The sequence below is a fragment of the Miniopterus natalensis genome, chromosome 1 (genome assembly GCF_054644295.1).
Source record: "Miniopterus natalensis isolate mMinNat1 chromosome 1, mMinNat1.hap1, whole genome shotgun sequence".
Classification (NCBI taxonomy): Eukaryota; Metazoa; Chordata; class Mammalia; order Chiroptera; family Miniopteridae; genus Miniopterus; species Miniopterus natalensis.
The window spans coordinates 24,721,160-24,739,020 of record NC_142081.1 but is presented as its reverse complement, the minus strand read 5'-3'; the positions used below and the strand labels follow the sequence as shown (position 1 = coordinate 24,739,020).

Here is a 17,861-nt window from a genome sequence, read left to right as displayed (position 1 = left end):
GCTCTGTCGCATTTTCATGGGACAGAATGGAGAGAAACAGCAGCTTACCGCCTTAGGTATTTATTCATTCACTTGCTTGTTGCACAAATATTTAGTGAGTGATGCCTAAGGAGTGCTACGAACTGGTGGTAGACAAAAGAAGGCTGCCAAGCCCTGCTCAGAGGAACTCCCACTCAAGGGAGTTCAGGCACATGACAGGCCCTGGCCTAGCACTTGGGGCCATCGGGTCTGCTCTGAGGACCTTTGCCACTCAGCTCCACAGAGGTTGTGGAGGAAGGGAAGGGACCAAGAAGCAGGCCGTTAGATGGGGAGGTCAGGAAGGACTCGGGCAGTGCTCTGCCTCTGGACCAATTCTGCTGACCAGCTGGCTTTATTTATGCATTCTCCTTTGTAGGAATTCCTTGCTGTTAAGAAAAAAGCATTTGACACATTTCTAATTAGCTCTCAGACTCTACAATCCTATTATTCCCAAATGCAACAGCTGGGTTATTTCATGATCAGTAAAAACATTCATAGTTTCTGCAGTTATCCACCAAATCAGGGTCATCCCTTCCCTGGCTTTTGATGGGACTATAGAGTACTTTCTCACCCCCTCATCCTGGGGCAGCAGCTTTTGGCCTCTGCCCCATGGTTGGGGGAGGGAGCCAGCTGCTTCTGAGGAAGCACTGTGAGGGGACCTGGGGTACTCACTGCATGGGCCCACGCTGACCCTAGATGCATCCCTCCTTTTCTTTAGGCTCTATTCCTGCTCCCAACTCTCAAGTATTTGACTTGAGAAGCTCATGTTTCACAGAGCTACCCTACCCTTTCCTTACCTCTGTCTTCCTCTTTCCTTCCCTTCCTTCCATCAACAAATACTTAATGAGCATGTACTATGTGCCACCATATGCCAAGCACTATTCTAAGCACAGGGGAGACTGCAGTGACCAAAACATATCACAACCCCTGCTCTCATGGAGCTGACATTCCAGCAGCAGAAACGGACATGAAAAGCCACGGCTATCAGACAAATGGAACGATCACTAAGAAGAAGACTCTTCAGGTTCCTTTCAAAGAGCCAGGTCTTCTCAATCTATTACAGTTTATGTAAACTTAGCTTATAAATAACTTCTCCTTAGCTACACTGGTGCACTAAATGCAGTCACCTGTCGGTGAGTAGCAGATGCGCCCCTTGGTGGCTGCCTGTCTCTGCAGGCACCAGTCTCTCATCTGTGGAGTGGAGATGGTCACACGTTCCTCACAGGGTCGTGGGGAGTATTCTGAGATCGTGTATGGGCACAGTGCCTGCTGCATGGCGACATACATTCTGTTGACCATTCCTGCCTCCTTTCCTGCTTAGAGCAGGACGTGGGGGCTAAGTTGTTCTCTTCCCCCACCTCCTGGGCCCCTACTGCAGCTGCAGACAGGATGAGGCTTCTGAGCTGGCCCAGTGTCTCCAGGGCAATGGGTGTGCCGTCAGGAATAGACACCAGCAGAGGCTGGGGCCCTGCACACGGATCCCCCAGCCCTCCAGCCCTGCCTCTGGTCTACTCAGCAGAACTCTGGAAGAGGCAGCCACCCATCTGCAGGGAGGCAATTGTCCTTGGATGTGGCTGACCAGGCCTGCCGGGGACCTGTACTCTTCTTGCTCAGCACCGGTCAGCAATCCGTGTGTGCTCTGGGCAGGCCTCACCCAGCAGCCAGCAGCAGCGCCTGCGACAACGGGCCCCCCTCCAGGGGACTGGGCTGGTTACCAGACACTGGGGTTTGCATGCTTTATCATCCTCCCTTTCCCAGCAATGCTGCAAGTTAAGGGCTGTCGCGTCCCATTTCACAGTTGAGGAAACTGAGGCTAAGAGAGGTTAAGAATTTGCCCAAGTCACTCTCTTAATATGTGACAGAACCAGCATTTGAATTAGGTGTCAAACTCCAGAGCTAGGGTCTTACATTGTGGTATCCCGTCTCTCCTCTCTATTAGCCACCTGTCTCCCAAATTCCACATCAAATGCAGGGGCAGAGAGTTCCCTGGGGCCTCGGGGAGCACGAGGGGCACATGGCACTTTGCCCAGCTTACCCGAGTGCTGGCTTAAGCAGTGTTAAAAGAGAAGGAGACCATGCCCAAGAGCAATGCCTCAAGGGAGAACATGCCCAAGAAACTGAAGTCCAAAACAGCACGGTTGGAGGAACTTAGAGGTCATCTCTCCGCATCCCTCCTTTTACAGAAGAGAAAATAGAGGCCTAGAAGGGAAAATGAGGTCCAGGTCCCCGCATATAGAACTTCTGACCACCATGCGGACTTCCCAGTGGCCTCAGAAGCCCTGCACTAATGCTCAGACACTGGCATGGAAATGGACTGAAGCCCAGCCCCACCAGTCTTACCTGCTGTGGGACTCTCGGCAACTGAGAGCTGCACTGAGCCTCCAAGTCCGCCTGCGGGTTGTGGGTGTGAGAGATAGTGTGTGAGATGCCAGCACAGCAGCTGGCACCTGCTATATACTCAGTGAAATGTAGCTATTATTATCAAGCTTGTTGTTTTCGAAGTTCAACGAATGTTAGGCATTACTGTCTCTTAGGTGTCACTTTGATTCTATGGTTCTGCTGGAATCCATTCCTAGGACCAGAGAGGAAACAACATTCACCATCATCTCTGAACATGGAAATCCACCTCAGGGATGCTGAGGCTCAGCTCTGCGCCTGTTTGGGATTAGACTCTGGAAGGAAGGCCATGGGCTGCAGCCGAGGTAGCAGCTGTTAGTTCCCATCTCTTCCAGTGTGCCTGTGGCTTGCGGCCCGTCACTCAACCTCTATGTCAAATTTCTGTGGTCAAATGAGCATGGTAATTACCTGTCCCCATTACCCCCAGGGAAGCTTATTGTGTCCATCTAAGGAAGGGTTGGCTGTGAAGTCTAACACCATCCAGAGAGGCCACTGCTCCTGTGAGGTTTTCTGGTGGGGGTTGGGGGGAGAATGGGGAAGTCTTCGCTTTGGAAAGGAACTACCAAGGAGTGACAATTTGGTACAGATGTGTACCATCCTCACCACTGAGCCCTGGAGAATAAGGGGTGAGACTTGGAGAAATTCCAAATTCTCCCAAATTCCAGCTCCTCCTTCCCTCCCTATCCCCATAGAGCCCTCCTTCCGGTGCCATCAGAAACCCAACCAGCCTGATTTCAGTTTGGCACAGTCCAGCTTTATCCCCCATGCCTAGGGCTGAGTTTGGAGCCTTTCATTAGGGGTTAATGTGATGAGTTTGGATCCCACATCTCACCTGGTTGTCTCAAGACCAAAAGGTGACGAGACGTGTGTAGACCAGGCTGAGATGAGGGGAGCACCCTATGGCAACCTGGCTGCCCTGAAAGCCTGTGTGGAAGTAGGGACACCAGGAGGGCAGCTCCCGTATACTTTCTTGTTTGGAGATGCCTGTGGGGCCTGATTCCTAAGAAGCAAGGTCTTCCTGGCCTCCTACAGAGGACATGACCACTGGGTCTGCCCCATGATTCTTCCATCTGTTACTTGTGTAGTTCAGTCCTGATGCTGGAGAAGTGGGGAAATGAGCGGTGATGATGGAAGTGGCTGGAGTAAGGCATGAGCTGTGCCCCTGCCATTTGCCTGATTCCCAAGGCTGCTTCATTTGGAAGGACCCTTTGTGGGCCTTCAGATCAGCCACTGTCCAGCTGCACCAGCAGGAAGCAAACTCCCTGGCATTCAAGGGCCTCCTGAGTCCAGACTCACCCAACCTTGCCAACCTCTACTTCCACCAAGACCTTCCCTGCATCCTGGACCCCAGCAGCGCCAGGCAGCTTTTTGCCTTGAACACATCAAGTACTTCCCTCCTCAGAACCTTTCCTCCGGCTACTCAGGCAGCCAGTACCCTGCCCTGCCCTCCTCCTTCCCTGCCTCTTAAGAATTTATTCAAAGATTTATCCGCCTTCTGTGAGAAGCCTTCCTTAAACTTGCAATACATCTTCCTCTGCGATCCCCACTTGGTTTGTTTATTTAACATCTATTCATTTACTGTCTGCCTGTGTGCCCTCCAGCCTGGGCTGGCCTTCTAGAAGCAACTTAGCCCACCTTGTCTTCAGCCAGAGTGAAAACAGTTCACACGGGATTCTCAGTGCTGCCAGGGCTGGGGCAGAATCCCAATGATTTCCGCGTCTGTGTCTCTCACCACTGTTCTGTACTTTGTCTAAAGTGTCAAATGGAGAGATGGCTTCTAGACTGGGCTCTGACCACTAATGAATGAGTCGCCTGGCCCTGGACGAATCTTCCAGTCTCTCTGGCCTCCCTTCTTCCTGGTGCAATGATGATAATACCTCAGGGCTGTCCAGGGGACAGTGAGGCAGGCTGGAGAGAAGCATCGTGAAAGCTGGGAGCCCCAGGCCAATGGCAGATGTGGGGTGGCTGGACCCCTATTCTCCTTTCACTGGCCGTGAAGCAGCGTCGCGTCCCCTTTGCTCTCTTCGAATGTCAAGTGCACCGGCTTCCAATCCCTCCCCGGGGCGGGCCCTCGGGCGGCTGGGAATCTAGGCCCAGGAGTATTCCTGTGCAAACTTTGAGACTTTCCCCGCCCTACCGCCGGTTCCCAAGGACTCGCCAGCACACCTTAATCCCCGCGCCAGGGCGCAGTTCGAGCGCAGCCCGTATCCGCAGGTCCGCGGCGCGGGCCCGGGCCGGGGTCGCGCATCTCCAGCCGGTGACTCAGGGCCGCTCGGCCCGGGGGTGGGTGGAGGTAGGCGGGACCGACCGAGGCCGCGCGGGGGCAGCCGCCGGGCGCTCCGTCCCCGAGTGTGGGCAGCCGAGACCGGCTCTGGCCTGTCGCCGTTCCGCCGCGGGCGTTTGCCTCGCCCGGCCTTCCTTTCGCTCCGCTTCGCGCCGGTCGCGCATCTCCAGCCGAGCGCAGCTGCCCCGACAGCCGGCGGGGGCTGAGCGCCGAGCGGCTCTGCGCGCGAATGAATGGGCGCCGGGGGAACGCGCGCGCGCGCGGGGCTGAAGGGCATTAGGACCGTGAGGATCGCTCCGCGCGCCTGTCTCTCCCTATCACCCCCCCAACCCCCACCTCTCTCCTTTTTCTGCTCTGCAGGACTGAGCAGCAGGGTGCGAGCGAAAACAAACAGCTGGGGCTGCGAGCGCCCCCGCCCCGGCCCCTAGAGCTCGCCGGCCCGGGCCCTTACTCCGGGCGCCCTCCCGCCCACCATGAGGAAGATCCGCGCCAATGCCATCGCCATCCTGACTGTAGCATGGATCCTGGGCACTTTCTACTACTTATGGCAGGACAACCGAGCCCACGCAGCATCCTCGGGCGGCCGGGGCGCGCAGAGGGCCGGCGGGAGGCCGGAGCAGCTCCGTGAAGACCGCACCATCCCGCTCATTGTGAGTCCTCCCTGTGCGCCCAGGGAGCCGGCCGGGGAGCCGCGGCGCGCGTCCTAGCCCAGCGCGGCTGCGGAGGGCGAGGGGCCGGGCCGGGGGCTGCGTGCCCGCCGCGCCCTGCCGGCTTTGTATATGTTGGAGCATTCCTGCACGTTGTTATGGCAACCTCCGTTGGGCCGGCGAAGCCGGGGCGCGAGGATGGAGGGAGAGTGACAGCGGGTGGGGGTTGGGAGAAAGTGCTGCAAGTTTGGTGGGCCCGGCGTGCGCGCACGACTGGGAACGTGGCGGCTCCCCCGGCACTGCGCTGCGAGGCCGGGCCCGAGGGCTGCGGGCGCCGCGCCCGCCGGGGAGGCAGCTGGACCTCGCGCACGGCGAGCGGGCGGTGGGAACCGCTCGCTGCTGAGCGCGTAGGCGGTGAGCACCGCACCCCCTTTCCAACCTCCTGGGGGCCAAGGACGTGGGGGTGTGGGCGTTGGGAGAGGCACGGTGGTTACGGGCTGCTCCGGGCTTTGCGTCCCCCTCTTAGCCCGGGTCAACTTGAACCTGCTTCTTTGGCAGGGAGTACTCTCCACTAACACCCCCAGGTTCCCTGGGTCGGGGAAAGGTCTCGTCCGGTACGCTCCCCTCACCCCATCACGGCAGGTGAGCGGGCAGTGTCTGCGCCCGGGCTCGGAGGTTCCCTTGCACGAGATCAGCCTCGAGAGGTCAAGGCGAGCGGGGAAACAAAGGCGGCCGAGCACGGCTGGGGCCTCGGCGGAGCTGCGAGGGCCCTGGGCGCTCCGGGGACCTGAGCTGTGGCGTGCGGAGTCCCCGCCGCCCTGCAGGGGGCGTGCCTGCCGCCGCCGGGGCGCGGGGTGGCGGCTCCGTGGCTGGGGCACCTGTTGAGGCCGGAGGCGCTGGGAGCCGCGGAGACCCGGAGGAGCGCGACGGCGGGCTTCGTTCTTCCGAGGGGGCGGGTGGTGGGCGAGAGCCTGGGGCCACCCTCGGGACCAGCTGCTGAGCAGATGCAGCCTGGCCCGACGGGGACCGGCAGGAGGAAGAGCAAAGTGTGGGGCCGAGGGTGGGGAGTGCAGCAGGGCGGCCATCTGACTTGAAGAGCTGCGGACCTGGGAGGGACGGGCGAGGCGCTCCTGGGGAGGTGCGGGGTCGGAGGGCCGAGGCTCCTGTGGAGAATTCGAGGTGTCTGTGCAGAGGCAGCTGAGCTCCCAGAATATGGTCGTGGGGGGGATGTCGGTGTGGAATAGCTCTCACGTTCCCATCCGGCTCCAGGCTCTGTCTTGTTACCCACCCGAGAAGTAAAAATCCCCTGTGAAGGAACCGCATTTCCTGGCTTTGCCTGAGGAGCCCTTGGGGTTTGCTGGTTTTCCCCAGCCCCTCTCCCCCAATTCCCAAACCCCCTGTCTGGCTGAACTCTCTGGGGGTGAGCCTGGTTAGTGGAATGCCCCTTTCCCGGCTGAGGGTCCCTGTCACTAGGACACTGGTTCCAGAGCACTTGTGGATGTTTGGACAGAAAGGCTGATAGGAAAAGCCTCCTGTGTAAAGACCCAGAGTGCTGGGATCTGGGTGGCCTGACAGAATGGAGTGGAAGTAGCCAAACAAGTAGTGGCCCCAGGTCCTCGGGGAGCTTCCACACCTTTAGGCCATCCAAGCTGCCCCTTCTTACATCCTGAGAGGGCCAGCCCGGGTCTCAGGGTAGGTGGGCTCAGAGCTGCAGGGGTAGGGCAGGCTGGCCAGATGTTCTGTCCTCTGTGTGAGGTGATAGGAGGGGGGTCTGAGCTGAAGAGGAGGAGGAGGGGAGAGAGGAGGGAAAATGGAAGGGAAGAAAGCCCAGGGAAACCGCTGCTGAGAACCCCAGGCTGGGCCTCATCACATTTGCCTCTGCCTCAGAATCCTGACCTTGCTCTTGGACTTCTCCTGGGCTTCTCCCGGGGCCCTTGGAGATCAGCCCAGAAGGCTGCTCAGCCGGAGAGCCCCAGGATGGTGTGGGGGACACCGCTTGAGGCATGCAGCACTCATGTCAAGGGGTGGAATTGGAGGTCATGGGGCGGGGGAGTTCAGTGAACTCTCTCTTGCCCTGTCCTGGATCCCATGGTGTTTTACTTGCTGCAGATTAGAAAAGGGCTGTGAACTGGAAGCCAAGTTTAAAGTGTGAAGGAGCCAGGTAGTGGAGGTGCAGGAAGAGAGGGAGAGAGGAAGTTCCTGGGGAGTGAGTGGCAGAGCCTTCTTTGGCCATGTAGGGGCATAGCCAGCTCCCTGCCTGTTCTTAAGCCCTTAGCCCGTGTGTCTGTTCCATAGTCTTTGGTCCCCAGGCACACACTGCCTTTGTCTCATATCTCTGTCTTCTGAAGTATTTCACTTCAGTGGCATTCTCAGTCATCTGCTCTGTCTCCTCATTGAATGCAAGCTATCACGCAGGGACTGTGCAGGAAGCTTCTTGCATCCCCACAGTGATGCACACAGCAAGACTTAAGTACTGGTTAGATGATTGAAGTAAGATTTCCGCCCACCTCCGGAGCAGTCAGTGCTCCTAGCTTCATACCCCTCTCATATTTCATTCATTCCCAGCTCCAACCTTACTTGTCAAATTAGGGAGGGAGGGGAATGCATATTCAGCCTTTCTAGGACTTGAACCCTTTGTTCAACTTAAAAGGGGCAGGTGCAGCTGAGGATTGGCTTTCTCTCTGCAATTGTGGTTAACCTCTCACTGGTCTTGCCATTCCCAAACACGGCTCTCTTTAGTTGGGCCAGGATGCTGCCCGGGGATCTTTAGATTCTTAGAGAATGACGTGGCCATCCCTGCGGACAGAGAATGAGAGAATTCAGACAGCCGGCATCATCACGCCCCTGGGGAATCAGAGAGCTGAGCTGGGAAAGGGAGGGTCTGCAGAGCAGCGCAGGCCAGGAGGCAGCTCTGCCTTCACAATGTCTGGCCTACTCGAAACCAGCCAAGTTCCTTCTGGATCTCAGAGGCCCTTGTTTGGCATTGTGGGGTGTCAATATGGCAACCATAAGGCCCAGATCTCTCACGGAGGTCCTGATTTTTAATATTCTGTCCTGCTGTCAGCCCATGTGTCACAAATTTTGGTGTGAAAAATTGGTCACGGACTCTGTAAAACTAAAGGGAGATTCTGACTGCATCCCTCAGTGGCTTCTTAAGCTGTGGCAGGGTTTGTGATTTTTTTCATGCAGTTCTTTGTGGGCAAGGCAGTGGGCTTGGGGACATCCACTTGAATCCACATTGATGCCCACTGGCACCGGACGGCAGCGAAAGCAGGAGGTGAAGTAGGCACGGCTGGCCTTCAGTCTTCAGGTCTCACAGTCAGGAAGAGCACTTGTGATGGGTTTGGGACCCAGGTTTTCCAGGTGTCACACGGAATTTCACTTTACAGACATATTTTTAAAAGACTGTCTATTGTGAGTATTTTCAGGATAGGTGTACTCATTTGCAACATCTCCTATTTGGAACCAGGGAAGTTTTGGGCAAGAGTTTTTCTAAACTGGAGTTCTTATCCTACAATTGGGATACTGCTGAGTGAATGTGGACAAAATACTTAACACCTCTGGACCTTGGTTATTTTATGTGTTAAATTTGGGTTAAGCCCTGGCCGGTGTGGCTCAGTTGGTCCCGTGCACTGAAAGGTCTCGGGTTCAATTCCCAACTTGCAGGTTTGATCCCTGGTCGGGGGGGGGGGGTGCATGCAGGAGGCAGCGGATTGATGTTTCCCTTTCACATCAATGTTTCTCTCTCCCTCTCCCTTCCTCTTTCTCTAAAAATCAATTTTAAAATCTTTTAAATAAATAAATAAATTTTGGTTATATGACTTCTGAGATTTGTTGATCTTTAAATAAGCTTATTCAGTTCTAGAAGTGACTAAATAGCCTTACAGGAGTTCTCCCGAAGGGTACTGTGAGGTTCACGGCTGGTGAAGAGACACGCCCCTGTCGGGAGAAGGCCTCGCAGGTATCCCCCCCCTTACGTAGTGGAAAAGAACACAGGTGATGGCTTTCCGGCGCTGTTCTCTGAGAGTAGAGACTTCAGTGAGATCTGTCTGGGTTTATATTTTATTTATAATGTGTGCATTTCGGAACTGTGGGAATATGATTTGCTTAAATGACAGAAAATGATTTTATATTTAATTTATCTAGGTGCTGCAAACAGGAAAGAGTGGGGAGGGAGAAGCACAAACACCCACAATTCTTTTTGCCACATGTTCAGATAGAAAGAGCCTAATTTCTTGTCATTGGGGTCCCATCCTGGGTCATGTTGAGACCTACTCAGGGGCCTTAGGGACACCACAGAGGCACCAAGACTGGTAAGGGCCCTGACAGCCTGAGTGTCACCTCGCTGAGAGGCCTGAAGCCCAAGGGCACGGGATTAGTTGTAGGGTGCTGCTCATTCTGGTCCCTTATTTCTGTGCCTTAAGAGCCGTTACCCTTGGCTGTTCCCAGGGCTTGGGGCCTGGCTTTCTTTTCTGATGGTTGTTGTTGGCTCTGTGAGCCGAGCTCTGGAAGTGCCATTTAAGTCCACGTGGAGGGGCACTGATAGGTAAGGCTGGGCCGAATTCTCTGGGGGACTGTCTTGCCTTAATGGAGGAAAGCGCCCTGGGGTTAGAGGTGAGCCTGGAGCGGAGCAATTCATTACAGTGAGAAGATTGAAGATTTATCCCCATCTGCTTCCTGAGACCCAAAACACCTTCCTGGTGAACAGCAGGGCAAAGACACAGGGAAGCTAAACAGACAGGTGACCCAAGACTTCTGGAAAAGAGCAGGGGGCAGAGCTTTCAAACTTGAGTCAATGATAGTTACGCTTGGGCAGTAATTCAGTTCACCAAATCGGATGCCGTGCTTGGTTAGGTTATACATGGTGTACAGCCTGCTCTGGAAACAGTTTTTCTCTTTTTTAAAAAAAAATGTTTTTTATTGATTTCAGAGAGAAAAAGGGAGAGAGAGAGAGAAACATCAAGGATGAGAGTCATTGATCGGCTGCCTCCTGCACGCCCCCTACTGGGGATCAAGCCCACAACCTGGGCATGTGCACTGATGGGGACTCTTGGTGACCTCTTGGTTCATGGGTCCATCCTCAAACCATTGAACCACGCCGGCCGGGCTGGAAATAGTTTCAAGTGGCTTAATCTCTCTCTGAGCACTTGTGGTCTTTGCTCTGCACGCACCCAGCCTCGGTAACCGCTGTTACCTCCGTATTAGATTCATGGTGGCTGATTGATTAGATGCTGTGTTAGGTCTTTTACAAGCGTTGAATCCCTTCAACAACTTACAGGGAAGGTGCCGTTTATCCGTTCCAGTTAACATATGCGTAAAGTGAGGCTTAGAGAGATTCAGTGACTCAGCCGTGACCTGGCAACTAGTGGGTGCCTCTGAAACCCAGCATTTCTGCCTCTGAAGGCTGTGCGTGCGTCTTGTTTCCCCTGAGACATCTTCAGGGCAAGATCCAAGTCTGATGCATCAGCACGTCTTTCCTGGAGCACCTAGAGCAGCCCCTGCTTTGTATTCACTCCATAAACTTTTGTTAGGGGAAAAAAATGCAAAACCATATAGAACAAAATGTTAGCAGTGGTAAAGTAGGATTATGGGTAATTCCCCTTCCATCTTTTGGCTTTTCCCAACATTCTCTGTAAGCACCTATTAATATTATAATGATGAAGCCAATGAAGATAATTATTTTAAAAACTATTTGAAGACCAGCTGGCTGGTGTGGCTCAGTGATTGAGCGTCGACCCATGCACCAAGAGGTCGCTGGTTTGATTCCAGGCCAGGGCACATGCCCAGGTTGCTAGGGGGCATGTAAGAGGCAGCCAATCATAGTTAATGTTTCTCTTTCACCCATTGATGTTTCTATCTCTCCGTCTCCCTTTCTCTCTCTCTAAAAATCAATAAAAGCATATTTTAAAAAAACGATTTGAAGACTGTATAAAATCATTCTTGATTCCTCAGTTAAAGTGTACACGTCTTAAACATATCCTCACATTTCTGAGTCCCCCATCAGTGCTCAGCATTTAGCCAACAGAAAAGCAGGAGACTTACTTGAATTATCCTGTAGGGTTCCAAGGAGCAGAACTGAGGCCAGCGGGTAAAAGTTGCAGGGCAAAAGATTTCTTTCCACCAGAAGGAAAACTTCCTCACTGAACCGTCCATCCTTGAGCGGTCCAGAGGTCAACCAGGTTTCTCTTCACACTCCCTGTCATGGGTCAGTGCTTCCTTTCCAACAGCGGTGGGAGTTCGAGAAAAAAGGCTCCTTGTCCTGTCTCCTGAGATGTCAAGCGGCTCTGTAACAGAGTTTGAAATAGGGTCCAATTACTACACCACAAGAGACCTGGCACCCTGGGGTGCAGGGCTGGCTGGGGGAGGAGGGTGACTGAAAGAAACCAGTAGCTGCCGCTGGGCTGTCCCCTCCCTGTTTCTTTGGAGCTGCCAAGCAGGAAAGGAAGCACTGGTCTCGAGCATCTTTCCTGCTCCTGGGCACAGAGGCCCACAAAGGTTTTCCTGCCCCACCGAGGTCCCTTGAGTCCCACATTCCCATATTCCACTTCTTTTATTTCTCTCGTCTAACCTGGGGGAGTTTACAAGTAGCCTGTCCCACCTTCCAGGGCCCTGCCCGTACCTGAGCTGTGTGTTTATGGAGGAAAATAAAATGAAGTAGCCAAAGGGGATGGGAAGATGGGAGAAAGATGGCCGAGAAAGGGCTCTCTGATAAGATAGTGTTTGAGCTGTGGCTTCATGGGAAGAGCGAGCCAAACAGGCATGTAAGGAGAGCGCGTCCCGGGTAGCCAAAGCCCAGGGCACCATCTCTGCGGGGTGTTTGCTCGGTGTGCTTGTCTGGGACAGCGTAAGCAAGGGTACAAGGGGCCCCGATGGAAGGCCTCACCGGCTGCGGTAAAGATGGACTCAGAAACATGCCTCTGAGTCATAGGAAGTGATAAATCACTTTCAGTGTTCGGGCTTGGACATCAGGGAACTATGTCACTCAGTTCAGAACATTTTATGGCAGTGTGGTCAAAAGTGTTGGTTCTTACACAGGTAAACCTAAGTTCTTTGAAAAATGATCTATGGCTGGAACAACTTCATTTCTTTATAATGTGAGATCAATGAGGTACGTGTGTGTGTGTGTGTGTGTGTGTGTGTGTGTGCGTGTGTGTGTGTGTGTGTGAAGCTGGTGAGGGGGCATGGAGGGTGCTGGTGCCTGAAGAGATTTAAAAGACAAAAGTTAATGGCACTCTTGTTGAGATATTGGAGTCGGCACGGATGGAGAGGGCTCTGTCCCCACAGGGTGAGTGTCGTGTGGGATGGAGAAGTCCTCTGTACGGTGGCACCTGATCAAGCCACCCTCTTTCTCGTCTGCTTCGTCACGTCCTCTTCAGGTGCATTTGGGACTCTGGAAAGGATGCTTTCTGGCAGTGCGGTAACTTGGACCTTTCCCTTTCCTGCCTCAGGCTCCCCTTTTGCACAAGCAGACCCTTGAAGGCTGAAGTGTCCACGCCTCCCCTCAGACATTGAGGTGGGCACCTGTACCTGGGTGGGCACCCAGGCCTGGCAGGATCAAGGACCCTACACAGCTTTTTTCAGGCAGATGGTGGATGAAGGGGCTGCTTTCAGATGATGGCTCTGCCCGGGTCTGTCTGAAGCCGTGCCCATGGACGTTCTAGTGGCTTCCCCAGTACCCCTGGTCACTGGTATGATATGGCTTCATGCGTCCCGGCAAGCTGTGGACACTGTTTTAGTGGTTCAGGTCACACACACTCAATTCCAGACTTCTGTCAGTCATGCCCTTTTAGATGTGCTTCTCAGAGTTCAGATTTTCATCCCTTAATCTTCTCACAGCAGCTCTGGTTTTTAGCTTCTTTAAATGAACTGTTGGGGACATTTCAAGGTCTTTGATTTCCAGAGAATCTGGCCTTGGGGTGCCACAGCCAGAGGAGACCCATGTTGCCTTCCAAAGTTGCCTGGTCAGTTCCAGGAAGGTTAGCTTCTGGTGTCTTACATGTCTGTGACCAGATTCTTTGCTTGGAAGCCGTCTTTCCCCCCCCGTGAAATCCCTCACTGGGTTTGGCAGGAGTGTGGGAGGCTGGAACATTACCTCAGAGTTTGAGGTAGAGCCCAGCCAGAGGCTCAGGGAGAAAGAACATGTGAGCGATGCATGATGTCTGCTGTGGTCAGGAAGGTGTCAGGACAGCCACAGCCCTGACATAGTTCACCAACCCAAGAGACCAGAGGAAGATAGGGAACAAAGGGACAGAGCATACATACTGCAGGGACCAGGGACGGTGATAGAGGACCTTTTGGAGCCGAAAGCCAAAAGGGATTTGCCAGGTAGAGAGCAGAGGCTGCCCAGGCTGATGTTTTAGTAGTCTTGGTGCCATCTTGGGGGCATGAAATGGCAAAGGCTTCCTTCCCAAACACCAAAAGGAAATGGCTCCTCTTGGATGCACCCCAAGGTTGCCAACCCTGTTTTTTGTTTTTGTTTTGCATAGCAGAGAAGGTAGAATCACCTAGACAGCTCTTCAAGTCAAGCAGGGCCTTGGAGCTGGGCCTTGGAGCCAGGTGGGGGTGGACTAGCCTGAGAACTGCAGAGCTTGGAGCCTGAGAGATCTGAAAGCCAGTGTTGGTGCAAAGCTGTGGGTAAGCCAAGCAGAGATGGCAACAAAGGGCCTGGTCAGAGAGTCAAACTGATTGTGAGGCGACAGGCCTGACAGGAGTGTTCAGAGGAGCCAGGCCATTGTTTCCCAGGGACTCTGATGGGAGGCTAGTGTCTGGCCATGGGTAGGGAGAGCCCTGTGTGGTCCAGACCTGCGGTGGCCCATACATTAGCCACCATCCACATGTGCCTATTGAGCTCTTGAACTGTGGCTGATGCAAACTGAATTTTTAATTTTACTTAATTTTAATTGTTTTAATTTAAATGCAGGCACTCATTTCAGTTATTGGAAAACTTTTAGGAGTGTTTAGAAGAACTTCCATATGTGAAATCTATGTTTTCAACTGTAAGTTTTATGACCTCTCAAAACAGATTAAATATTTTTGGTGAAGATTTAGTATCTAAATTGAAATTACCTATAAGTATAAAATACACACTGGATTTCAAAGACTTAGTACAAAAAAAAAGAATGAAAATATCTCTGATTTTTAAAATAATATTGATTTGTGTTGAAATGATAATATTTAAACATATTGGGCTAAATAAAATGTCTTATTAAAATTAACATTACTTGTTCCTTTTTACTTTTTTAATATGGCTAGTAGGAAAATTTTAAGTATATATGTGGCTTGCATTGTATTCCCATTGGATGGCCCTAGTCCTTGCATGTGTTCATGAACCCCCTCTCAAGTGCTCAGAGGTTGTCAGTGGAAGGTTATATACAGAGAATGTGGCTGTGTTCCTGGCTTACCTTGACTTTAGCGTAGCTCTTCCTGGTCCACCTGCTGCTGAGTTCCCAGTTCACCATCATCTATGGACATGGGACACCTCTCAGCATGGGCCCTTGTCCTCCCATCATTACAACCCAGGCCAATATTTTCCATAGTGTCTTCTCTTTTTAAAATCCCTTCTAAGCTCGCCTGGCCGGTGTGCTCAGCAGTTGAACATGAACCTACGATCCAGGAGATCTCGGTTCGATTCCCAGTCAGGGCACATGCCTGGTGTTGTGGGCTCGATCCCCAGTAGGGGGCGTGCAGGAGGCAGCAGATCAATGACTCTCTCATCATCGATGTTTCTCTCTCTCTCCCCCTCCCTTCCTCTCTCTGAAATCAATAAAGATATATATATATATATATTTTTAAAATCCCTTCTAAGCCCTGGCTGTGATGACAGTGGGTTTTGGAGGAGGGGTAAGAGCAGTAGAGGCAGGGAGCTTTTCACTCCCTTGGAAAGGAAAGAGATTAGTTCCAGTTTATTGCTTTTGGTTTTCATCTTTGTCCGGTTAGAGCCAGAATGACAAATAGGCCTCAGCTCTACTGCCAACTCAGAACCTGTGGGAGGGGCAGTCAGGAGCACAGTGGTCAGAAGGCTTCTGAAGCTGCATCCAGGTGGAGTGGGAAAGAGGCGATTGATTAGCCATGTCTGTAAAGGGCATGGAAGGGGACTGTAGAACACGTGCTTTGTATTAGCGGATCCTGCATTGATAAAGTCGTCTTCTTTGAGTGATTTTGCCCCACCTGATATGTTTTAAGACGTTGGCCAAGTTGAAGAAGCAGGAATGAGGCTTGCATTGAATCAGCAGATGAGCAGAGGGGAAATTGGTCATCTCCATGGGTTGGAACCCTAACTAACAAGATGTGACAAGAGCTTTAAAATATCGTGTAAACTTTTTGTAACATATTTTACTTACTTGGTGGAGATGAGTTGGCTCTGGTCTGGGACCAGCAGAGGAGGTGGTTAGAGCTGAAACCCAAGAAGGTTGGGAACCTGGAGGATCTGGGGGAAGAGAAGAGGGTTGGCTATTTTCCTGTCTTTCCTTCTTCTTCCTCCCTTAAAATCAGTCTCTGTGAATTCGAGAACATTTCCTGCATCTTGGTGCTACATTTCTGGTTATGGCTTTGTTCAAGGATGCAGCATGAGATAGTGGTTATGGGCACAGAGGCTGGAGTCAGAGTGTCAGGGTTCCTGCTCCAGCTCTGCTACTTCCTAGCAAGTTATTTATGCATTCCGTACCTCAGTTTTCTTACCTGTGAAATGGGGATACTAGTAGTTCACATTTCAGATGGTTGCTATGAAGCTTAAATGAATCAATTTACATAAAGTATTTAGAATAGTGCCTAGCACCTAGTAAGTGCTATACTAGCGTTAGTATACAAGTTAGTGATAACAATACAACTTGTCATCATTTGTTAATATATATTATTTATTTAATGCTGCATAACAGATCACCCTAAAATTTAATGGATTAAAACAACAATAATCATTTATTCTCTCTCATTGTGTCTGTGGGTCAGGTATTTGGGAGTGGCTTGGCTGGGTGGTCCTGGCTCAGGGTTTCTCAGTGAGGCTGCAGCCAGATGTCAGGCTATAGTCATGGAAAGGGTTGAAGGTGGCCGTTGAAGGACTGCAGGTTTGAGAAGAGACAGAAGAAGAGCACAGGCAGAGCCCTTTTTGATTGCCTGGTGTGTCCCAGGAGCCTGCCACTTCTGTTTCATCTACTTTTCCTTAAAACTATCACAGCTGGCTTGTGACCTGAGTATTACTACCCCCACTTTACAGATAAGGGACCTGACCGAGGGAGGGCAGGTTACCTGCCAACAGAGCCAGGGGTTCAACAAGGATTGCCTGGCATCAAAGTTTGCAGAGATGCCAACTTCTCAGGATGCCCACCACCTGATGGCATGGCTTTCGAGGGAAAAACAGACTCTGTGAAGGATCTTAATTTCCTTATTTTCTGAATTCAGGATGGAAAACCTTAAAAGGCCAAGAAGTATTCATAAGTTAGACAAGGCAGTGGAATGGGGACCAGAGCTGGGGGGAAGAGCCAGGGGCTGGAGTGGGATTTGGAGGGTTTATGGATTAGTAGGATGTGGTCTGGACAGAGTTGGTTTAGGATCTCCAAATTAGCAGAACCTCTGAGGTCAGGGGAAACCTTGGTGTTAGCTGAGCTCCAAGGAGTTTCATGCAAAGGATTCAGGCCACCCACCTGGGCTGGAATACCTTGCAGTTGTAAAATAAATGAACTGAGTCAATATATATCAGCATGAATGGAGCTTAAAAACATGATGTTAGAAGGGGGAAAAACCAGATTGCAGACAAGTTAGTATAATAAATTTATGCAAATTAGAATAATACAAAACAATTCTGCCTCTTGCTCCTGGAGACATGTATGTGTATATGTATATGTGTATATATATTATACACACACACACATATCTCAAAGTGTAACAATGGACCAAAGAGGATGCATAGCACACCTAGGACAGTGAGTGTTGCTGGAGAGAAATCGGGGAGGGGACTAAACCCGGGAGTTTGACTTTATTTGTAACATCTATTTTATTTCAGTTGTTTTCTTAAAGGAGAGAGGCTTGAAGCCAGTATTACGAAATGCTAACAAACTGAATTCTGGTGGCAGTGCAGGTGATTCTTAGTCTTTATACTTTTGGGAATTTAAAAAAAAAAATCTTAAATCTAAGACCATTTTAAAAGGAAAGAAAGAGCTGGTACCTCAACATTGCTGGGTCTCGGTTGCATGAAGATGGAGTGTGAGGGGAGTGGAGGACTGAAGGCGAGATTCCTGCTCCCCCAGCCTCCCACCGAGCCTGTCCCCCGCCGTGGTACCGTTTTCATTTCCCTGGAGGATAGTAAAGCAATTTTCGGTGCTCATATATGGAGAGAGGAAATCCATTTCAGCACCGTACCTTGTGAGGTTTGTGAAGTTTGTGAGGTTTGACTCAGAGCCCCCAGTTGAATCCCTGGAGCAGGAGGGAGGGAAAGGACAAGAGGAAAAGTGGGGCAGCTCCAAAGCCCGCAGACCCCAGTGCCCTGCGCGGCTACCCTCCCGCTTCCCAATGCTCCGTGATCT

At 51.9% G+C, this 17,861-nt stretch overlaps 1 protein-coding gene across 1 annotated transcript in view; it reads left to right on the top strand.

Moving 5' to 3' along the window:
* The first annotated feature begins 5,172 nt into the window (after positions 1 to 5,172).
* GALNT16 (polypeptide N-acetylgalactosaminyltransferase 16) overlaps positions 5,173 to 17,861 on the top strand; it is a 72,290-nt gene continuing 59,601 nt past the window's right edge. The window contains exon 1 of the mRNA XM_087828848.1: positions 5,173 to 5,349. Within this exon, the coding sequence (XP_087684974.1) occupies positions 5,173 to 5,349 (177 nt within the window). The remainder of the gene's footprint in view (positions 5,350 to 17,861) is intronic.